Below are 24,992 nucleotides of genomic sequence, written 5' to 3'. Positions count from 1 at the left end.
CACAAAAAATGATTGCAATTGTCTAAGCTAAACTGTATCCATTTGAGAGATTTCAGCATCTGGGTGGTAGTTAAAGCTATAGGAATATGAGATTTACTAGAAAGAAGATATCAGGCGAAAACTAGAGGGTATGAGACAAATGCCTGAGGAAGTTGGCCAGAGAAAAGATTACTGCATACAGAGTCTAGCAGGTAGGCAGAGACATAAATATGCATTGGGAGAGGAAATTTCAGGAAGGAAAGAGAGATTGATAATGCTAAATGACTCTGAGACATCAAGTTAGCTGAGGACTGAGAAGTATCTATTGGATGTGGCAATCAGGAAGTTGTTAATGACCTTTTACAGAGGAGCTTCAGGAGGCGCTAGACTGTAGTAGACTGAAGGGTGAGTGGAAGGTTAGTGTAGGCAATGAATCTAGACTGTTCTTCCAAACAGCTTGATAGTAGCTGGAGCAACCACCAGGGCAGAAGGAAGATTTTTAGGACAGAAATATCTTGCATATATTTATAAGTTAGTAGACAGGGAGGTAGTAAAAGCGTGAGGTTGAAATTAGAGGAGGGGGTTAGTAATTGATGAATTAGGACTTCAGCAATGGAAAGAATGGGTTCCAGAACATGGATGGAGAAATTCTCTGATATAGGGGGAGGGATCCATCCTTTTAAAAGTGGGAGGAAAATTAGAGGGGCAGGGAGAGGTAAATTTGAAGGTGAAGATATTGAGATCATTTTCTGATCAAGAGGAGCACATGGCTGAGTTGGAGCCCTTTCTTGAAGGGAGTGTATAAATTATGAGGTTGGTTCAAGATTGAGAAATTGGAGGGGTAAGGATTTTAGTGTATGAGTGTACTAGCTGGAGAGTGAATTGAATGGTCTTTCAGGATGGAAATGTCATCAGGAAATATTTTTAAGGAGGTCAAGGAAAAAGCCCATGGTATAAGATTGGAGACCACCATTCAGGTTGACATAAATCTATTTATCCATAATTTGTTGATTTTGAATCAGTAATTAATCTACCTAACTTATGATTACCCAGTATACAATGCTTCTTTTTCAAATCCCTTTCTAAGATCTAAATCTTTTCCCTTCTGATTTAATAAAACTATCAAAATGTTAGCCTTTCATATTTTAACCATTCTCATTCCTGCTGATCACAATGATTCTATCTGTTAATTTGTCCTTGATTTTTGTTATGGATTGCGTCAGCCTGACAGCTGTCTAAAGTTATACCAATACATATGAAACATGATTCAATATGTGGAATATTGTATTCATATTTGTTTATCTTAGAAAGTATCTGTTCAGTTTAGAAATATTTCTGTTATTGTTTATAATTAAAATATTGTTTTAAATAAATTAGCTGGCAGTAAATAGCAAAATAATGCTGTATACATTGCATATAGCTTTGCTCCTTTATAAGAGAACTTAAGCAAATTTGCTACAGAAATAATGCCTTTGTGTAATGCTACATTCTTTTTTAAAAATTAACATGCATGCATTCTTTTGTTCTACAATAGCATTATAGTGCTGAAAATCTATCTAAATCATTTGCTATGTCTTATTTAGAATGATAACTTGTTTGTATGTATAAGACATTTCCATAAAATAATGAGGCTCCCAATGACCTACAAAATTCAATATCACTAATCAATTAGTTCAACTTTGAATTTTTAAAGTGAGAACATAGCATAGACAACAAGAAGAGTTCACTTTAAAAGGTTCTTCCAAACATAAGAGTTACTTGAACTGGAAACAATCAGTATTTTGGTAGAAGATATTTCATCAACAAGTGGCAAATATACAATTTAAAAATAAGTTTTTCATGTTTTCTTGTACTTTTTTTCTTCCTAGATGTTTCTGTTGGCAATAACATGTGCATTTGTATCCAAAACACTATCCGGATCTTATATGAATTCCATGATCACACAAATAGAAAGACAATTCAACATCCCAACATCTCTAGTTGGATTTATTAATGGAAGTTTTGAGATTGGTAATGAGTTGTTATTGCATTGCTTCTTTGTATGTATTATCTATGGAGCTAGTCTGAATTTTACTTTCCTTATTTTCTGCTTTACATCATTCAATCTGACTGAATACATTTTCTAAAATGGCTTAAATAACCTGGCTCACTTTGGAATATGTTTAGAAAAAATTCATTTAAATATTATCCCCAAATAACATTTAAACATTGCCACATATCCAATCACAGGACTTTTTATTCTAATGGTTAAATTTTTAAAAATCGAATAGTCTTTTGGTCAGCTAGCATGAGCAGCAGAGTGTTTGGAGTACTAATATTTAATCTATCATTTAATGACCTTTAGGGCTTTATCTTCATGTTTAGAAGATATCAAGGGGAAAAAGGGAATTCATTTTTTTTTAAAGCAAATATTTTTCTTCTCCTGTTGTTTCTGGGAGGTTGACAATTCTCTTTTCTAAGTGCAGAGGGAATAAGAAACTGTTTTCATGTCTCACTGACTTTATTTTAGAAACAGCTGGTAGGGAAAAATAAAGTCTACTCTTGGGCTCTGATATTTGTGGCTGATTGGGAAGATGTGAGGACAGAGAGAAAGAATGAGGAAGAGAAAGATTTCTCCTGTGAACAAATTGGCATGAAAATACAAATGCTACTCCTTTAGTTTTATAGTGGATTTTACTTCCTTTAAGAGGAAGGTTGCCTTTAATACTTTTAATCAGTATCTGACAGAAAAATTAGGATTGGAGAGAGGCAAAACTGAAACCAGTGATGCTTGATCTTGTCTCCTAGTCTTTTGTCCTCTCAGACCTCATGTAGCACCTCACGTGTGACAGATCCTGGCCATGGAGCCAGAAGTCACTCCTTCTATAGGCCCTGTGTAAACCCAGCTCACAGTCTAATGAAGGGCATAGATGCAATATAATTTAATTGAATGCAGTAAGTTTGGTGACACAGGTATATGACAATTCCTATAGGAACACAGAGAAGAGACACAACCTCCCTTAAAGGAGATAGGCTCTTGAAGGAAAAGTTTTCCAGATGAAGAGACAGGGTTGATAAGTTTGAAGAGAATTCCCTTAGAAGAAGAAGCATAAGGATGAAACAGCATGGTAGCTCATGTGTGGAGCAATGTTAAGGCTGATATTATCAACTGGCCAAGCTTCAGGTGGGAATTACTAGATTATAAGTCTGGAGAAATGGGCAGGAGTGAGAAATAAGCTACTGGAGAGCTTTGTATGCTCACTAACAAAACTTATCTTTTATCCTCTAGGTAACACAGAATCACTAAGAGATTGGCGGGGGTTGTTAATATTTCTGTGTCAAGGGCCTCTTTGGCAATCTGATGCCAAATATTCTCAGAATAACATTTTAATTACATAAATTAAAAATTATAAGAGTACAAAAGAAGCCAATTATATTGAAATAAAATATATTATCAAAATAGTATCAAAATTATCAAAATTTTAAATTATCCTTTGCACTTTTTACCAACACATTAGATAACAATATCAACTCTAGTTTTGAAGTAATCATTGGTGTCAATAATATTTTGAGGCATCTGCATCAACTGTAATGTCATATGCAAGTACCTGTAACTTCTGTTGGTGATAATTGGTGACAAAATTGTACATGCTACCAATACTACTGTAGTTTGTGTCTGCTTTCATTGTCAAAGGAAATACTAATATTTAGTTAAGTTAGTGAAAATAAAGATGTAATTTTATTTTTCTCACTCAAGTTCATGGAACACCTGATTTCTATTCATGGACTATTTCAGGGTTTATAGATTGCAGGTCAAGAACTTCTGTTGAAACACATTGTGAAACAGAGCCCTCCTTCATGGCAGGAGTTGTGTTTTAATCACTTATTACTTCATGCACCTCTAGCACCCATTCCGGTATTTGATATATTTATTATACAATGAATGCTAGGTAGTTAATGATTGGGTGAGGCTGTTAATTCAGGCTTTGTTCATAATTATTGAAATATTCATTTCTCACGTCAATTTTTTTCTAGGAAATCTTTTGTTGATTATATTCGTGAGCTATTTTGGAACAAAACTGCATAGACCAATAATGATTGGTGTTGGATGTGTGGTTATGGGCCTAGGGTGTTTCTTACAATCACTACCTCACTTCCTCATGGGCCGGTAAGTATTGCAGGTTCCGATGATTTTTTAGGTGCAATTTTCAGCTGCAGGAAATAAGCTTGGATTTCCTTTCTAGGAATAATGCTTCCTAAAGGCACAGAGAACTGTCATAAGAACTGCAAAAAGAACTGTAGGTGCAGATTCTGTCCTTCTTGCCTCTTCTATGCTCTTGGCTGTCTGATTTCCATTTAACATGTCAATTTATGAAACAGAGGTTTGGGACAGTGCTTTTGTGGATTTGAGTCTGATGAAGATTCTTTTTTTAATTTTAATTTTTTAAAATTATCAAACTATGATAACACATTTATAGGAGACTTGGAAATACAGAATGAGGTTACTATATATTACAATTATTTTTTAAAGTAGATAAATTGAGATTTTTGTTGGAGTTTCAATATCAAAGTCTCAAAAATTAATAGAATGAATATACAGAAAAGTAGAAGGATATAGTAGACCTGAAAAGCCCTGTGAACCAATTCAACATAATTAAATTTATACAGTTTTCACACAATAGTAGGATACAAATTTTATTCAAATTTCCATGGACTGTAAACTGGGAGACACTGGAACATAGCCAGGGACATAAAACAAGGTGCAAAAATTTCATGGCCTAAAATCATACAGAGTCTGTTTTCTTATTGTGAAATTATGTTAGAAATTGATGAAATTTCTTAGGACCTGGAAAAATTTGGGATTACTCCTTTCTAGGGACAATTTTTTTCCCAGTTATTTCTGTTTAATTATAAGGTATTCTGTACAATTATAGTTTTTGTTTAATTGTAGGTCACCAAGAGATAGACTAGTCTTCAGGTTGATTTTTATTTTAACTTTTACCAAATTAATGAGTACAAAGTTGCAAAAAGTAAAATTACTTTGAAAAAGTGATGTCCTCCACCCCTTCAACATTGCTCATGTTATTGCTCCTCAGAGGTGGCCACTCCCAACTCGTTTTGGTCTTCTGCTCTTTGCTTCCATATTTCTAAGTAAATGTTTATCCTTTTAGTTTTTGATAATTTAGTGTTATATAATAAACATATTGCCTTCCGACTGTAAAGTCATAGTTACTATTCCATGTGTGACTATGTAAATATTTTATATTTCAGCTGAACCATGCTATTTTTCCTTTTTTACATCACTTTTAGTTTTTCCTAGATTAAATAATTGCCCCATTTTATGTATATTAAAAAATATTCATTGATTTATTTTTGGCTGCATGTCTTAGTTGCAGTGTGTGGGTTCAGCAGTTGTGGCCCACAGGCTTAGTTGCCTTGTAGCATGTGGGATCTTCCCTGACCAGGGACTGAATCTGTATCCCCTGCATTAGAAGGTGGATTCTTAACCACTGGACCAACAGGGAAATTCCCCTCATTTTATATTTGATTCATTTTCATTTCCCACTAATCATCACCAAATTCTCTACCAGTAGGGCAATGTCTTCTGAATATACTCGTACACATCAGACGGTTTCATTTTTGTCTTTGAGCTGCTTCCCCTGTCACCACTGATTCCATCTGCAATCTGAACTAGGAACTCTCCCTGCCTGCTGCATGGCTGCTTCCTTGAAATTTTCACTCACTATTCTCCTTGGGAACTTGTTTTGCTTCTTTCTTCTATCCAGTTACCTACTTCCTGGGTATCGTATCTTCCACTTTCCTTTTCATTCTTACTCTTTTTTTGTGGAAAACATTATCTAATAGGTTTCTGAGAAAGATTTTAAGACCTTGGACACCTGAAAATATTCCTATTCTCCTTCCATACCTGGTTGACAGTTTACCTGGTATAAAATCCTGGTTTGAGGTTTTCACCTTAGGGATGTTGAAAACATCATTTTCAATGTTTTTCTTGAGAATCCTGTAGCATTTTAAACCCTGTGTCCAGTTTCTTCTCTCTGGAGCTACTGGGATTTTCCTTTAAACTCCAAAGTTTGAATTCATGATAATTACCTTGGTATAAGTGTTTTTCCTTTATTGTTCTAGGTGCCTTCAATCTGGACATTTATAAAAATTATTTGTATTGTTTCTTGGATAATATCCCTCCCTCCACTTTCATTTCCCTATGGCATGTATGTGTGCTCGGTCGTGTCTGACTCTGCGACCCCACAGACTGCAGCCCACCAGGCTCCTCTGTCCATGGGATTTTCCAGGCAAAAACACAAGAGTGAATCCCTATTTCCTTCTCCAGGGGATCTTCCTGACCCAGGGATCCAACCTGGGTCTCCTGCACTACAGGCAGATTCTTTACCAACTGAGGAATGGCAACCAACTCAAGTATTCTTGCTACATGACTTAGCACACATGCTCTGTCTGGAACTTTCACTCCTCCATGTCTCTTTATAAAACTTCCATTCATTCCTGAATATTGTTACACTCTGAGTTAACCTATAGTTTTCTCATCTTTTTGCTCCAATTTTCTATCTCTTTGTCTTCTTGTTACTTTCAGGGGAGATTTCTTTATCTTCCAAACCTTTGACTGCATTTCTAACTTTTGCTGCTGCTGCTGCTGCTGCTGCTAAGTCGCTTCAGTCGTGTCTGATTCTGTGCGATCCCATAGATGGCAGCCCACCAGGCTCCGCCATCCCTGGGATTCTCCAGTCAATAACACTGCTATCATATTTTAAATTTCAAGGTATTGTTTGTTGTTCTTTGAAGGTATCTTTTTAAGAAACATCTTGCTCTTATTTTAAGAATGCAATGTTTTTTTCCATCTACATTTTCTTCATTTGTCTTCTTGTCTCTGTCTCCTTCAAGTGTACAGTTTTTTATTTGTCTCTGTTCTTATGTTATAGGTCTTCATACATCTGGTGGTCCTTGGTTAGCTATTCATACTTAAGAAACAGGGATAACAACAACAAACTAACCGGAAGTTCTGTGTCCATTTGTACGACCTGGTCGTGTTCTTCACAGCACAGGGACTAGATGGTTCAGAGCTGGCTCAGAACTGCCCATAACCTGTCAGTTAATGTAGGCAGGGGTTCTCCAATCTGCTGTCTGAGACATGGTACAACTTGGCTACCAGCCAGGTGGGAGTGGGAGTCTCACTCTTCAGTACATAGATTCTTCTTTTACTTAATATCCCTAGTTTTTAGTATGGCCTCTTATATGACTTAGGGACTAAATGACAACAACAAGCTATCTTCAAAGTGCCTGTTCTGACTGTCGGCAGTCAAAGGCCATTTTTGTTGGGCTGATGGACAATGCCTATAAAGGTTTAACTACTCTTTATACACATTTAAAATCAGTCCTCTGACATATGCACTCCCACCTTTATCTAGTATCCTCTCTGAAATTTCCAAGGATGTGTGGCTCATGTTTGGTTGCTCCCCTGCAGGCACTTCCTCAGGCCTGTGTTTCTTATATTTTCTAGTTCAGTGGCCACCCACTTATTGATTTTTCCCATTTTCCAAATCTTCTCTTCTTGTCAAAATTTCAAATTCCCTTTCTTCTTGTCAATCTTCCATTCTCTTTACCTTTGTGACATTATATTTCCTTTGCCATTTTATAATCCATCAGCTGTCGTTTTGCTGAAGTTTTCGGGATGAACGGACTTAGAATGAATTATTTTGATGAGTTTTGTGGATCAGATAAATGAAAATGATATGACATCTCCTCAGGTATTTCTGAAGGGATCAGGAGTTTTCAGGCAAAAAGTTTTTACTATCCTTTTATTTTCCATCCTATCCAAGACAACATCAAGTAATATTCAGCTATTATTTATATTTCTTTCTACCCTCTGCTAAAGGTGCTAGTCTTTTGTCTGAAGCTGGCATGTGTCATGGGATCATGGGTGTGGAGACAAAAGCGTTTGTCCACAGTTCACAGCCAAGCTCTGTGGCCATGACTGGACAATTGTTCTACGGGGAAGGTATATTGACCCTTTTTATTAAGTTCAATAGCATAGAAACTAGAATTATCAGTGACTTCCTAGTATAACATTCTTTAGCTCATATGGAACTCAGAAGGGTAAGTTTATTTATTTATTTATTTTGGCTTTCTCTTATCTAGTAGAAATATAGAAACTAGTCCAGCATAATTTTTAACAAAGAGAGATTTAGCTGGAGATATTTTCTTCCATTATCGCAGCTTATAATTTACTTTCAGAAAGAGCATGGGGATCTTGACATATACACACTATGATATTTAAAATAGATAACTATAAGAACTTGCTGTATAGCAAGGGAAATCTACTCAATGCTCCATAAGGACTGAAAAGGGAAAAGAATCTAAAAAAGAGTGGATATATGTATCAGTCTCAGTTCAGTTGCTCAGTCGTGTCCAACTCTCTGCAATCCCATGAACTGTAGCACGCCAGGCCTCCCTGTCCATCACCAACTCCCAGAGTCCACCCAAACCCATGTCAATTGAGTTGGTGATGCCATCCAACCATCTCATCCTCTGTCATCCCCTTCTCCTCCTGCCCTCAATCTTTCCCAGCATCAGAGTCTCTTCAAATGAGTCAGCTCTTCACATCAGGTGGCCAAAGTATTGGAGTTTCATCTTCAACATCAGTCGTTCTAATGAACACCCAAGACTGATCTCCTTTAGGATGGACTGGTTGGATCTCCTTGCAGTCCAAGGGACTCTCAAGTGTCTTCTCCAACACCAGAGTTCAAAACATCAATTCTTCGGCGCTCAACTTTCTGTATAGTCCAACTCTCACATCCATAGATGACCACTGGAAAAACCATAGTCTTGAGGAGATGGACCTTTGTTGACAAAATAATGTCTCTGCTTTTTAATATGCTGTGTAGGTTGGTCATACCTTTCCTTCTAAGGAGTAAGCGTCTTTTAATTTCATGGCTGCAATCACCATCTGCAGTGATTTTGGAGCCCAGAAAAATAAAGTCAGCCACTGTTTCCCCATCTATTTTCCATGAAGTGATGGGACCAGATGCCATGATCTTAGTTTTCTGAATGTTTAACTTTAAGCCAACTTTTTCACTCTCCTCTTTCACTTTCTTCAAGAGGCTTTTTTGTTCTTCTTCACTTTCTGCCATAAGGGTGGTGTCATCTGCATATCTGAAGTTATTGACATTTCTCCTAGCAATCTTGATTCCAGCTTGTGCTTCCTCCAGACCTGCATTTCGCATGATGTACTCTGCATATAAGTTAAATTAGCAGCATGACGATATACAGCCTTGACATACTCCTTTTCCTATTTGGAACCAGTCTGTTGTTCCATGTCCAGTTCTAACTGCTGCTTCCTGACCTGCATACAGGTTTCTCAAGAGGCAGGTAAGGTGGTCTGATATTCCTATCTCTTTCAGAATTTTCCACAGTTTTTTGTGATCCACACATTCAAAGGCTTTGGCATAGTCAATAAAGCAGAAGTAGATGTTTTTCTGGAACTCTCTTGCTTTTTTGATGATCCAGCGCATGTTGGCAATTTGATCTCTGGTTCCTCTGCCTTTTCTAAAACCAGCTTGAACATCTGGAAGTTCACGGTTCATGTAGTGCTAAAGCCTGGCTTGGAGAATTTTAAGCATCACTTTACTAGTGTGTGAGATGAGTGCAATTGTGTGATAGTTTGAGCATTTTTTGGCATTGCCTTTCTTTGGGATTGGAATGAAAACTGATCTTTTCCAGTCCTGTGGCCACTGCTGAGTTTTCCAAATTTGCTGGCATATTGAGTGTAGCACTTTCACAGCATCATCTTTTAGGATTTAAAATAGCTCAACTGGAAATCCATCACCTCCACTAGCTTTGTTCATAGTGATGTTTCTTAAGGTCCATTTAACTTCATATTCCAGAATGTCTGGCTCTAGATGAGTGATCACACCATCATGATTATCTGGGTCATGAAGATCTTTTTTGTACAGTTCTTCTGTGTTTTCTTGCCACCTCTTGTTAATATCTTCTGCTTCTGTTAGGCCCCTACTATTTCTGTCCTTTATTGAGCCCATCTTTGCCTGAAATGTTCCCTTGGTATCTCTAATTTTCTTGAAGAGATCTCTAGTCTTTCCCATTCTATTGTTTTCCTCTATTTCTTTGCATTGATCACTGAGGAAAGCTTTCTTATCTCTCCTTGCTATTCTTTGGAACTCTGCATTCAGATGCTTATATCTTTCCTTTTCTCTTTTGCTTTTCACTTCCCTTCTTTTCACAGCTGTTTGTAAAGCCTCCTCAGACAGCCATTTTGCTTTTTTGCATTTCTTTTTCTTGGGGATGGTCTTGATCCCTGTCTCCCGTACAATGTCACAAACCTCCGCCCATAGATCATCAGGCACTCTGTCTATCAGATCTAATCCCTTAAATCTATTTCTGGCTTCCACTGTATAATTATAAGGGATTTGATTTAGGTCATACCTGAATGGTCTAGTGGTTTTCTCCACTTTCTTCAATTTAAGTCTGAATTTGGCAATAAGGAGTTCATGATGTGAACCATAGTCAGCTCCCGGTCTTATTTTTGCTGACTGTAGAGCTTCTCCATGTTTGGCTACAAAGAATATAATCAATCTGATTTTAGTGTCTACCATCTGGTGATGTCCATGTGTAGAGTCTTCTCTTGTGTTGTTGGAAGAGGGTGTTTGCTATGACCAGTGCGTTCTCTTGGCAAAACTCTATTAGCATTTGCCCTGCTTCATTCTGTACTCCAAGGCCAAATTTCCTGTTACTCCAGGTGTTTCTTGACTTCCTACTTTTGTATTCCAGTCCCCTATAATGAAAAGGACATCTTTTTGGGGTGTTAGTTCTAGAAGGTCTTGTAGGTCTTCATAGAACTGTTCAACTTCAGCTTCTTCAGCATTACTGGTTGGGGCATAGACTTGGATTTCTCTGATATTGAAAGGTTTGCCTTGGAAACGAACAGAGATCATTCAGTCATTTTTGAGATTGCATCCAAGTACTGCATTTCAGACTCTTTTGTTGACTGTGATGGCTACTCCATTTCTTCTAAGGGATTCTTGTGCACAGTAGTAGATATATGTATATGTATAACTGATTCACTTTGCTGTACAACAGAAACTAACATAACATTATGGATCAACTATACTCCAACAAAAATTAATTAAAAAATAATTTACTTTGTGGAAAGGGCCTAAGGTTCTTGTGATAATTTGCCTGTGGTATATAAGATATACGTTCATAATTATTAACCATTTTGTTATGAGAAGAGAAAACGTCATTACACTGCACTGTCGCAGTGTTTGAATATCCAAAGGTCTCTCATTATGATGGGCAAATGTTTTGTTTTTCTTGGAGATTGGTGAATGCATGAAAAGATTATTGTCTGAATTCTCATAAAGTGGGAATATGTATCTTATGAGCAAACCTTAGAGAAAAAAAAGTGGGAGACTTGTTTCATTATGTTGTTCCTCTCCCCCTTAGCCTTTATTTTCCTAATTATACTTTGTAGAGTCTATTATTTTTCTTAGTTTTTGTTCCTTATCCCACAGTAATATTTCCAGGAAATGATCACCTAAAAATCACAAAAGGTTGATGTTAGGTAATCTAAAGTGTAGATATGCAGATAATCAAAAGCTAACTGTGAGTGAAACGCACATTTACATGAGTGGCAAGTTCTTTTTGACATCAATCCAGGATGATTGGGTGGCAAAGATGAAAGGAGATCTCATTTCCTGGGTTTGGATGTTGTATCTTAAATGAAGCATGAACATCTTCACAATGCTCACATTGTCCTCATTGACCCCATAACACAGGCATGTTTTTGTGTTCATACAGATATGAATATGAATCTACAGTTTCAATTTCCGGCAATTTGTCCTCAAACAGTTTCTTGTGTATGGAAAATGGAACCCAGATTTTCAAACCAACAAAAGACCCATCAGGTTATAAATTTCATTACTTTAGTTAATTTGTAACTGAACACTTTCTATGGAGGGGCTTTGAATGAGTTATTGGGTTTGGTTAAATAAGGTAAATGAACAAAAAGATATTCCACACCACACCCCCCGCCCCCAGGATTTTTGAGAGGATCACAGAGAATAGGAATGGAGAACAGAGAATGTTAGTCCTCTAATATTTGCATATACTTACTAAGACTGCCTTGTCTATTCTTTAAAATGGTTATTTAAAAAAAGTCAGGGACTTCTCTGGTAATCTAGTGGCTAAGACTGCATTCCCAATGCAGGGGGCCTGGTGAGGGAGCTAGATCCCATACGCCACAATGAAGGGTTCACATGCCACAACTAAAAAGATCCCACCTGCCATAACTAAGAACTGTTGCAGCCAAATAAATAAACAGATATTAAAAAAAAAAGTCAAATACATCCTCCCAAGGGCTGCTGTAGAGTTAATTCCATTGTGGAAAGCATTTTAGAAGGATGGGTTTTACTGACAATTTGGTCTATACAATTATCTAAATAGAAAACAGAGGTAGAAAGAAAATTCTTAAGAGTGGTGTTGTATTATTGGCCACCTGATGTTTGCATCAGGTGACCAGCTGACTCACTGGAAAGGACCCTGATGCTGGGAAAGATTGAGGGAAGGAGGAGAAGGGGATGATAGAGGATGAGATGGTTGGATGGCATCACTGACTCAATGGACATGAGTTTGAGCAAACTCCAGGAGATAGTGAAGGGAAAGGAAAGCCTTGTGTGCTGCAGTCTATGGGGTCACAAAGAGTCAGACATGACTGAGTGACTGAATAGCAAACAACTGATATTCTATAGCAAAGAGGTGACCCTACTGACTTGCCTTAGACCAGAACTTCTTTTCCTGTGATGGGGACATTTTCATGCTGGATTCATATTAGTGAAAGTTATGGTGGTCCCCTAGGTTGGAAATGTCACTACCAGCATGGAATAAGAGGGAAGCAAAATAGTTTATTTTTCTTTAAATTTTCATTGATGTATAGTTGATTTAAAATGTTGTGTTAGTTTCAGGTGTACAGCAGACTGAATGTTATACATATATCCATTCTTTTTTAGATTCTTTTCTCATATAGGCCATTATTAAGTATTGAGTAGAGTTTCCTGTGCTATTATATAGTGGGTCCTTATTCTAAATAGTTCAAAGGAGTTTAAGAATAGCTGTCTGAGAAACTCTGAGCTAAAGGAAACCCCTGGGGAAACAAAGGGAAACAGTGACATCAGCAGTAGCCTGTGTTCTCCTTGAGCTGGTTTTTACCAAAGAATGATTCAGGTCCTATTTCCTATTTTTCTTAATGTGCTTTGTAGTAGATAGATATGGTGTGCCTTCCCAATATGGTGTGCCTCCAGGAGAGTGTGTCGATTCCTTGATTCCTTGGTATATTCATTTTTGCCTTAGAGAAAACCTAGAATTTGCTTAATATCTATAGACATAAGTCCTTATGCTCATCAAAGATAAAATATGAAAACCAAGAAATGGAGATTATGATTTTCTGGACTGGACATGACTGACAGATAGCCTCACAAGAAATTTCAAGACCCAGCTGTGTTCAGGACCCTCACTTCTGCAGGTGGCACAGTTTACTACTGATTGGGAAAATGCAAATCAAAAACCACAATGAGATACCATCTTACACCTGCCAGAATAGCTGTCCTCAAAAAGATGACAAGTAACAAATGTTGGTGATGATATGGAGAAAAGGGAACTCTTGTAGGCCCCTTATGGGAATGTAAATTTGTATAGCCACTGTGACGAACAGTATGGAAGCCCCCAAAAGATTAAAAATAGAGCTAACATATTGCTGTTCAGTCGCTATGTCGTGTTTGACTCTTTGTGACCCCATGGACTACAGCCTGCCAGGCTCTTCTGTCAGTGGGATTTCCCAGGCAAGAATACTGGAGTGGGTAGCCATTTCCTTCAGTTCAGTTCATTTCAATTGCTCAGTCATGTCCAACTCTTTGCGACCCCATGAATCACAGCACGCCAAGCCTCCCTGTCCATCACCAACTCCTGGAGTTCACTCAAACTCACATGCATTGAGTCAGTGATGCCATCCAGCCATCTCATCCTCTGTCGTCCCCTTCTCCTCTTGCCCCCAATCCCTCCCAGCATCAGGGTCTTTTCCAATGAGTCAACTCTTTGCCAAGATGGCCAAAGTACTGGAGTTTCAGCTTTAGCATCTGTCCTTCCAATGAACACCCAGGACTGATCTCCTTTAGGATGGACTGGTTGGACCTCCTTGCAGTCCAAGGGACTCTCATGAGTCTTCTCCAATACCACAGTTCAAAAGCATCAATTCTTCAGTGCTCAGCTTTATTCACAGTCCAATTCTCACATCCATACATGACCACTGGAAGAACCATACCCTTGACTAGACGGACCTTTGTTGGCAGAGTAATGTCTCTGCTTTTTAATATTTCCTTAGGATTCAGCTATTCTACTCCTGTATGTATATTATATATAATATATATTAATATATATTATATATATTTATATATATATAAACAAAAATGTTAATTCATAGAGATACATGCATCTCAATGTTCACAGTTGCATTATTTACAATAGCCAAGATATGGAAGCAAGCTAAGTATCCATCAACAGATGAATGAATAAAGAAGATGTGGTATATACACAATGGAATATGTTAGCCATGAAGAAGAATGAAATTTTGCCATTTACAACAACATGGAGGGTATTATGCTTGGCGAAATAAGTCAGAAAAAGAGAAACACTGTATGTTTTGACTTATATGTGGAATCTAAAAAATGAAACAAATAATGAATATATCAAATCCAAAACAGACTCATAAGTACAGAGAACAAACTAGTGATTACCAGTGGGGAGAAGGATAGGAGAGGGGAGAACAGGAGAAGGGAATTAAGAGATACAAACTACTAGGTAAAATAAATTAGACAAAAGGATATATTGTACAACACAGGGAATATAGCTAATATTTTATAATAGCCTTATATAGAGTATAATCTATAAAAGTATTGAATTACTATGTTGTACACCTGAAACTAATATAGTATTGTAAGTCACTGTACTTCAATTTTCAATTAGAAAAAGTTATTTGGTGGTCAAGTACATAGTGGACTCTATATTACTACCCAGTTAAATATTTTTAGTTTTTATAAAATAATTATAACTGTAGAGAACTTAAACTCTTGAATCTTATAAATATAGTAACAATTCTAGAAAGAGATATTTGTGTTTTTTCCTCTCCCCAAAGTTAGTATATAAATTGGGTAGCAGTTATAGCAGTTAACTAAGTTTAGTAGTTGCTAGTAAATTAAGTCTCTGGAGGGGAAAAAAAGCTATGATTTTTAGTGTTGGTAAATTTCTGTGGTGTAAATACTCTCACGAAACTACTGCTAAATACTGAATTGGAAAGACATGTGTATACTCATCTCTCCTAACCCAATAGGAACTGGCTCCAGGATACCACTTATTGTTGGCCATACCTAAGTATTAGAAAATGCAAAAAAGATGGCCCGATGAGTCTTTGCTGGCATAGTAAATTTTTTTCACTTTATGCAGTATTGCTTTGAATTCAATATTTTTTTTTATAACTTTTTGTTTTATATTGGAGTCAGAGAGATCTCCTGGAGAAGGAAATGGCAACCCGCTGCAGTATTCTTGCCTAGGAAATTCCATGGACAGAACAACATGGAAAACAACATAGCAACTAAACAGCAACAACGAAAGAGTTGATTAATGGGCTGGCTTCCCTGGGGTGGCTCAGTGCTAAAGAATCTGCCTGAAATGCAGGAGACCTGGGTTTGATCCCTGGGTTGGGATGATCCCCTGGAGAAGGAAATGGCAACCCACTCCAGTATTCATGCCTGGAGAATTGCATGGACAGAGAAGCCTGGCTGGCTACAGTCCCTGGGGTCAAAAAGAATCAGACACGATGTAGCAATGAAATGACAACAACAAAATAGCTGATTAACAATGTTGAGATACTTTCAGGTGGACAGCAAAGGGACTCAGCCATACATATACATGTGTCCATTTCCCCCAACCTCCCCTCCCATCCAGACTCTGGCATAGTAAATTGTTGACAAGTGCTGAGGTCACATAAGAACTGTGACATGCTTACCAAAAACTCAGAGTTAAATATTGCTAATATTTCACTACTCAAACACTAATGCGATGCTTTTTTTCTTTTAATGCAGAATGTGTGAAGGAAGTTAAATCATTAATGTGGGTGTATGTACTAGTTGGAAATATTATACGTGGAATTGGTGAAACTCCCATCATGCCTTTGGGTATTTCCTACATAGAAGATTTTGCCAAATCTGAAAACTCTCCTTTGTATATTGGTGAGTTGGAAAATCTACCTTAGCTTCTTTTCAGTAATTTCCTTGAGCATGGATATGAGTTATTTATTTAGATGCTTAGGCATTTCCAGAATGCTGAACAGAGGGCTTTGGCGCAATTGGCCATCAATTAAAGTTTGTTGAACAGAGCAGTTATAAGCTATCTCCAAGTAAGCCACTTTGCTAAAATTGCTTTTTACTATTGAAAATACTGATAATCTAGTTCCCCTGGAGTTCTATTTGCCTTCTCCAGTTTCTTGGCACCAATATATACCCAATCTATGAAGAAATTTAGCAGTGTTTTCTCTAAAATGTCATTTATTCAAAATCTTTCTATTTTCATTACTTCTATTTTTGTTCAGGTCTTTGTTGGCTTTGATATTGGTCATTTGATCTGTAGTATTTAAAATCAATTTCTTATAAAAATTTTTGCAGTATAATTTTTCTCAAATATATTAAATGTCTTCTCTCTCATGTTGATGAAGCATGCTGACTCTTTATTAAATATGAGCCCTCCACTTATTCCTAGCTCTGCCCTCAATTTATCTATTTAGTTTCCTATATAGTTTCTCTTTATCACAATCTCTCTATGATATCACAACCTCTCTACAACATTTTCCATAAATATCTGTCTTCAGACCTTTAGTTATGTTTCCTGAAATTTCCTTTCCTAAAATCTATCAGTACCTCCCACAATAGGCAACTTAACATCCACCTTTGTATGTTGCCTTACAATCTCCTAAAAAGTCTTAATTTATTGTACATAATTTGTTTATATTCCTTAGCTATTCCATCTGTTGTTAGTTGTAAAATCATAACTTTGAATACTGGGACATTTTGCTATTAATGTTGAAATAGCTTTTTAAAACCAGAAGAATCAAAGAGGGTGAGAGAAGGTAGGAACAGAGCTACACATAATGAGGAATTAAAATATTTAGGAACCATTATTTGAAGCAACTTTGGGAGATTTTTTGATGACTTATTGATTTTGCAATAATCTTTTTAAGTGTCTTTCTATTCAATACTTTCAAATCCTTCTACATACTTATATTGAAAGAATACAAGATGCTCACCTGCAATAAATTAACAAATGCCTTGTTAAAATATGTATTTCTTTCTTCAACAAATATTAGAGTATATAATACATAGAAAGAACTGATAATCTCTAGATGTATTAAGATGAGCAAGACATTGTCCATATAAAATTTAGTATATAAATAACTACATGTGCTCAGTTGCTAAGTTGTGTCTAACTCTTTGTGACCATCTGGACTGTAGCCTACTGGTCTATTCTGTCCACAAGATTTTCCAGGCAAGAATACTGGAGTGGGTTGCCATGCCCTCCTCAAGGGAATCTTCCTGACCCAGGGATTGAACCCTTGTCTGCAGTTAGATTCTTTATCACTGAGCCACCTGGGAAAACAAATAACTACATACTTATAAATAAATAAAATTTGATAAATATGTATATAATTAAATTTGAAAAATTACATTAAACTTAGGGGAAAGTGAAATAAATATGGCCAGGTATAATTTAACTAGCTATATACCAAGAAAAAATTTCCATGTATGTCTCTAGAGTTTAGAAGAGAATATAAAAGCCTGACATAAAATTTGAGAATCATCTATACAGAGACAAAAATAAAATCAAGAGGGAGAAATAAGATTGTGATAGGATGACTTATGCTATATAGTGAAAGGTCCCAGGATAATATACTAAGCAACAATTCTTAGTTGTAGAGTAGAAGGAAGTAAGGGAGGAAGTAGAAGGAAGGAAAGAAGTAGAAGGAAGAAAATTTAAAATAGGGGTAGTCATAGGGAAGAAGTAGAACAATAGATGAATGTATAGATTTCTGAGCCTTAAGAAGAAGAGTGTCAAAAGAAAGCTGGCCAGATAAGAAGACGAAGACCATTAAAAGGACACTAGATAAGTGGCTGAGCAACTAACATAGATAAGTGGCAAAGAGATCACTGAGAGTTTTTTGAGTAGAAAGTGATAGCATTTGAGTAGAGTCACGGCAGCCCACCAGGCTCCCCCATCCCTGGGATTTTCCAGTGTTCTTGCTTGGAGAATCCCAGGGATGGGGGAGCCTGGTGGGCTGCCGTCTATGGGGTCGCACAGAGTCAGACACGACTGAAGTGACTTAGCAGCAGCAGCAGCAGCAGAGTGAGTGGTGAGGAAGTAGATGCAGAGTGTAATGGCAGGAAAGAAATCAGTGTGAATTTGATATATTGCAGAAATCAGTGGATGAGGGAGATTGAACAGATACACAAGAGAGAGTGTTTGGTTGAACAAGACATCAGAGAAGAAAGACAGGGTTAGCATCAAGAAGTCAGGTGTGTACAGGGTGGACTAACCCATAGAACTATGGAGAAGGCATAGGCAATAAATGAAGATCTATTCTGAAGTAAAGAGGAAGAAAGTTGAAGAAGCTCATGCCTTGATTTTTAACGGAAGCAGGGAAGGATCACTATAGACTCAGAATTATAAACAAGTCATGAGATAGCTGATGATAGCAATCCAAAGGAGTAAAAAGTCAAATAAGGATGAAGGGGGATGTGGAGGATAAGAAAGGATATGACAGTAAGATGGAAGAGAAGTATCATTAAAAGTGAGGATAGAACCAGAAAAAGTTCAAGTATTCTAACTTGAGAGTATTTCCCAAATTGATCTACATATTCAGAGCAATGCCTAGGAAAATTATAGTATCACTTTTATTTTTGGAGAAATGGACAAGCTGATCTTAAAATGCAAATGGAAATGCAAGGGGCACTGGGTAGCCAAAACATCCTTAAAAATAAGAACAATGGACTTCCCTGGCGGTCTAGTGGTTGGGAATTCATCTGCCAATGCAGGGGACACAGATTTGATCTCTGGTCCAGGAAGATCCCACATGCCTGTGGCAACTAAATCCATGTACCACAGCTACTGAGCCTATGTGCCCTAGAGCCTGTGCTCTGCAATGAGAGTAGCCTCCATTCACCACAACTAGAGAAAAGCCCATGTAGCAAAGAAGACCCAGCATAGTCAAAAATAAATGAATAAATAAATTAAAGAAAAAAAAACACAACAGACTCACACTTCTGATTTCAAGATTTACTACAAAATTATAATAATAACATTGTGAAACTGCCACAAGGGTAGATATATAGGTCAATAGAATAGAAGTGCTGGTCTAGAAATAAACCCATACCTCTATGGTTAATTGACTTTAAGATAGATGTTAAGATCATTCAATGAGAAAAGATTATTTTCAGCAAATGGTTAAAGGGCAGCTGGCTATCCAGGTGCCAAAGTATGAACTTGGATTCCTACCTGGTACCATATACAAAAATTTAACTCAAGATGGATAAAAGACCCAAATATAAGAGGTAAACTATGAAACTCTTAGATGGAAACACAGGTGTAAATCTTCATGACTTTGAATTAGACAACAGTTTTTAAATATGAAACCAAAAGAACAAGCAACAAGAGGAAAAAAATAGATAATTAGATTTTATCAAAATTTAGAAGTTTGTGCATTTAAGGACATTATCAAGTTGTAGATTTGGGAATGAAATTTTTCTGAAAATATGCCCCAAGAAATTTATCATAACCTGATATTGCTTTAAAATTCATTCAAAAATATGACTGTGGAAAAAATCAAAAGGATTTTGCTCTATAATGTGACTTTTTCAATAGCAAGATCTCAGCTGTAATCAAAATATCCACCCATGATACAGTATTGAAAATTCTATTCCAATATGGGACACAGTAATGGTTGACTTATAAAATACAACAGAATTCGCCATAAAAGGCCATCACTCTAACCAACCTATAATACCACAAGAGAACATGGTTTTGAATCATAATATGGACAGTCTATTAATCTAATCTTTGTCTTATCAATTTACCAGGTCAATTTGAGATTGTGGAATATGATGCCATAGAATTTAAAGATTCGCATTTCCTTAGTTTCATTTCAAAATTATTATTAACACTCTGATACAAACACTCTGATCATTTTAAGTTAGTCTTTCATAAGTAAAAAGGGATATTTTCATCTTGGAGAAGGGAGTTTGCATACAATATCCTCATCCTGCTGCAGCTAATCACTTCTAATCACAAGCCTTTACTTGTAACCTGGAGTGAAAGAGAATTTGGAGACCTAGATAAAGTGGCATCAAATTATGAGATTCCTTTTTCAACATTTAAAGAAACAACCGTGTTACTTATTGTAAACCAAGTTAAGTTTCCAACAGATTGAATACATAAGGCAAAAATATCTTTATATAAAATATTTTTATGTAAATACAAAAATATTTTTACATAAGGTAAAAACAATTCGATCCTCAGACTCTTCATGGGATTAGAACTCTTTATTTGGGAGTAGTACTTTACCATAACTTTACGTTTACCTTCATTTTTAGGGTTAATCGAAACAGGAGCTATCATTGGTCCTTTGATTGGTCTTTCATTAGCGTCATTCTGTGCAAATGTTTATGTTGACACTGAATCAGTGAACACAGGTAATTCCATAAAATCTATACAATGCCTATAGTACACAAAGCATCATCAAGTAGGTCATGACATTTAAATTTTGCTTACTTGACCCTCAGATAGAATCTGTACTTTTCAGGTGACCAAGTTGAGGTTGAGGAGTTTAAATAATTTTTCAAGTATTTCAAACCAGTGAACAGGAGAGCATGATAAAATGCTGGTGTTCTAACACAGAATCCAATACTCATTCTATCGCACGAATCATATTTCTTTTTTTCAGGAGATTTAAGCACATAGGTTTGAATTTTTTAAAATCAAGCAATCATTTGTAGATAACAAGTAGAAAGTGAAAGTCGCTCAGTTGTGACCGACTCTTTGTGACCCCATGGACTATACAGTCCATGGAATTCTCCAGGCCAGAATACTGGAGTGGGTAGCCTTTCCCTTCTTCAGGGGATCTTCCCAATCCAGCGATCAAACCCAGGTCTCCCTCATTGAAGGCGGATTCTTTACCAGCTGAGCCACAAGGGAAGCCCAAGTATACTGGAATGGGTAATCTATCCCTTCTCCAGTGAATCTTTCTGACCCAGAAATCAAACCAGATTGCAGGCAGATTCTTTACCAACTGAGCTATAAGGGAAGTCCCCTTATAGCTAATTAATATGTACCTATTTATACATTTTTTTGTGTACTCAGTTGTGTCTGATTCTCTGTAAACCTGTGGACTGTAGCCCACCAGTCTTCTGTCCATGGGATTTCTCAGGCAAGAATATTGGAGTGGGTTGCCATTTCCTACTCCAGGGAATTTTCCTGATCCAGGGATCAAACCTGAGTCTCTGGCATCTCCTGCATTGGCAGGGGGTTCTTTACCACCTGAGAAGCCCTTGTATCTATTTATTAATTCCTTACCTGGTAGGACAGATAGTCAAACTAGTTTACTGCTGGGCAATATTGTAATAACATATGTTTTCATACAAGTTTTATCAATGTCTGAATTTTATGCAAATTCTATACTTGGCTAGAACTTGACAGTTGTAATGGTAACGATTTTATATAGCTTGTACAGGAAATAATGACTTAAGCTAATAAAAAAATGTGTATATCTCTTTACAGATGATCTGACCATAACTCCCACTGATACTCGTTGGGTTGGTGCATGGTGGATTGGCTTTTTGATTTGTGCAGGAGTGAATGTGCTCACTGCCATTCCTTTTTTCTTTTTGCCCAAAATGCTTCCAAAGGAAGGACTAGAGGATAATGCTGAGATCATTAAAAATGACAAAGAGAAACAAGAAGACGTCAAGAAGAAAAGGGATGGAATCACTAAAGGCAAATATAAACATTTCAAGTCTATATAATTTACTTTATATTTTCTATAATTGTGTCTGTATTTTAGTCTAATGTTACAGTGTGCTAGGCTACATGAAGACAATTTGATATTAGCAGACAGCAGTCAATTTCTAGCTAGTCTGATTCTTCACATGCTATTACATGAAAATACGTGATATTATTTAGAAGCTGAATTATCTCAGATCAGCATTTATATAAAATTTTATGTCAACCGGGGCATTCAAATAAGTAAGTAAATAAATTTGTCCCCATTTGCTTTAAAAAACTATTTTATATAGAGCATGCTGCTGCTACTAAGTCACTTTAGTCGTGTCCGACTTTGTGTGACCCTATAGATGGCAGCCCACCAGGCTCCCCTGTCCCTGGGATTCTTCAGGCAAGAATACTGGAGTGGGTTGCCATTTCCTTTTCCAATGCATGAAAGGGAAAAGTGAAAGTGAAGTTGCTCAGTCGTGTCTGACTCTTCGCAACCCCATGGACTGCAGCCTACCAGGCTCCTTGGTCCATGAGATTTTCCAGGCAAGAGTACTGGAGTGGGTTACCATTGCCTTCTCCGATAGAGAGCATAGATCTAATTAAAAAAGAAATTCATATCAAGGAAAAAAAGAGGAAAGATACACGCTAATCAAAATAAGAACTATATAGTTCTGAAACAAAAATACTAGCTTGTCTGTGAACTTCTTGGAAGCTAAGGCAGAAAAAGAAAAGTGACAGGTCATGTAATTCTCTATATTTGATAGAGGAAAGGATAACAAGGGCTTAACTCAGTATAAGAAATCTAGAAAATAAATAGAAACTACTGAGACTCATCTATTAGAACAGAATGTCAACAAACATGGGTAACCTAAGAAGCTTCAAAGAGCTCTGACACAAGTTTCTCCCCAGCCATGACTTTATTCATAAATATGAATCCTACAATTAGATTCATTTTTTCCTTCTCTTCCAGTTTATTTATTGATACTTTGTTCTAGAATGGTTATTAGGCAGTTTATGAAGCAAACTAAGACAGTATATGATAAGTAAGGAAATCAAGATGAAGAACGTGAAGATAGGAGAAGTAAAAAGAAACCATAAGTGACATTTTGACCAAATGCAGGCAGTATGACCCAGAATCTTTGCCAGAGCTAGGTCACAAATTTGACTCTGAGCTTTCTTAGTCCATACAAACAGGAAAATGTTTTGGTTAAAGCATTTACACAGTATGTACCATGTATCTTTTGAATATACCAAATGGTTTGCATGGTATATTCTTAGTATATACCAAATGAATCAGGATCTCAGGCATGAGACCTGTTTTAAGAGATTATGTGTGAACCATAAGCAGAACCACCGAAATTGTACTGCAGAAGCAGAGAACCTAGTACTTGAGAAAATTTTTATGCTGTGAATTTCCACATGTATCTTCATTTTAAATGCTTAGGAATGATAATATCAATTGTGATACCTCTCTATCAAATTAATTTCCTTCCTGACTTCAGAGAACAGAACAAGAGAACAAGTATCTCTCATGCTAGATGATATCTAGAGAAGAGAGGATAGTAGTAGAGGAAAAAAGAAGGATAAAAAAGGAAATGGTGTGAACTCAAACAATATTTTACCCATATGCTTTTTCCTGAAGGCACAATAGTAACTTAGTGAAGGTAAATGATTGTGTTCTGAACCCTGTCCAGTCAGCAGCCTCACTGACTCGCAGAAGCTACCAAAACAATGATACAGCTTTACCTTTCAAAGGGTAAAAAGAATCAAAATCATTTTGTAATGCACATTTTGTAAATGTGCATTACAAAACAGGAAAACAGAATTTACAGGGGAGGTTGATATTTCAGAAAAAGTCGGTCATAAAATGCAAAGCCAAGTTAGTTTGACACCTTTGTCGTTCTTTCCTTTCAGATTTTTTACCCTTCATGAAAAGTCTTTTGTGCAACCCAATTTACATGCTTTTCATACTGATAAGTGTGCTGCAGTTCAATGCATTTGTCAGTATGGTTTCCTTCATGCCTAAATATATGGAACAGCACTATGGAAAATCAGCTTCAGAGGCAATCTTTCTCCTTGGTATGTTTGTTCTTCTCTGTATCAGTAGCCCACTTTTTTCCCCCATGAAATGCTGATCAGTGTGATGATGAAGTTAGGAAACTCCTCAATTAAAATCTGTTAGGATATTTTTGCCTCTGCTACTCTCCCCCTTCTGCTTCCAGGGAAATCATGAGAGGGTAGGGAAGAAGGCATAGAACCCTGTTTTCTTTTTCTCTTTGGGTCTTTCTTTCTCTGGGCTTCCCTGGTGGCTCAGAAGGTAAAGAATCTGCCCACAATGCAGGAGACCCAGGTTCAATCTCTGGGTTGAGAAGATACCCTGGAAAAGGAAATAGCAACCCACTCCAGTATTCTTGCCTGGAGAATTCTATGGACAGTGGAGCCTGGTGGGCTACAGTCCATGAGATCGTGGAGTTGGACATAACTGAGTGACTAACACACTTGGGTCTTTCTCTAGTCAGAATGCAAATTTGAAATGTTTGTAGAAATCTTAGGGAATGCACGTGTGATAAAAGTTTCACATTGATAATTTGTTCATGTAAAAAGGAAGACAGTTAACTAATGAGGAGTTGTATTTCACTCCCAGATTTTGCTTTTCTGGCTCCAATCCATCAATTCCATGGTTTCTAACTTAGCTCCTCAGCTCCTCTGATTTTATTTATTTATTTATGCATTTTTGGCCGTGCTGGATCTTTGTGGCTATGTCCTAGCTTTTTCTAGTTGTGGTGAGTAGGGGCTACTTTCTAGTTGAGGAGCAGGGGCTCTAAATGAAGCAGTGGGCTTCATTTAGTTGAAAAGCACGTGGGCTCAGTAGTTGCAGCTCCCATGCTCTAGAGCACAGGCTCAGTATT

General features: G+C 36.9%; 1 protein-coding gene across 7 annotated transcripts in view; it reads left to right on the top strand.

Annotated features, from left to right (window-relative positions):
* The window catches only part of SLCO1A2 (solute carrier organic anion transporter family member 1A2), a 52,961-nt gene that overhangs the window by 6,218 nt on the left and 21,751 nt on the right, over positions 1 to 24,992 (top strand). For 3 of the 7 annotated variants that reach the window (XM_044941228.2, XM_025283361.3, XM_045165319.1), the window contains 6 exons: positions 3,994 to 4,126; positions 11,803 to 11,909; positions 16,134 to 16,280; positions 20,688 to 20,786; positions 21,871 to 22,086; positions 23,998 to 24,162. In XM_044941228.2, the coding sequence (XP_044797163.1) occupies positions 3,994 to 4,126; positions 11,803 to 11,909; positions 16,134 to 16,280; positions 20,688 to 20,786; positions 21,871 to 22,086; positions 23,998 to 24,162 (867 nt within the window). Of the gene's footprint in view, positions 1 to 1,847; positions 1,990 to 3,993; positions 4,127 to 7,882; positions 7,988 to 11,802; positions 11,910 to 16,133; positions 16,281 to 20,687; positions 20,787 to 21,870; positions 22,087 to 23,997; positions 24,163 to 24,992 lie in introns of those variants that run through there. The other 4 variants (XM_044941227.1, XM_006067626.3, XM_025283360.2 and 1 more) reach the window with 3 other exon arrangements.

The sequence above is a fragment of the Bubalus bubalis genome, chromosome 4, assembly GCF_019923935.1.
Source record: "Bubalus bubalis isolate 160015118507 breed Murrah chromosome 4, NDDB_SH_1, whole genome shotgun sequence".
In the NCBI taxonomy this organism is placed as follows: domain Eukaryota; kingdom Metazoa; phylum Chordata; class Mammalia; order Artiodactyla; family Bovidae; genus Bubalus; species Bubalus bubalis.
Note: the sequence above shows the minus strand (reverse complement) of the source record. Positions and strands in the feature narration are given on the sequence as shown.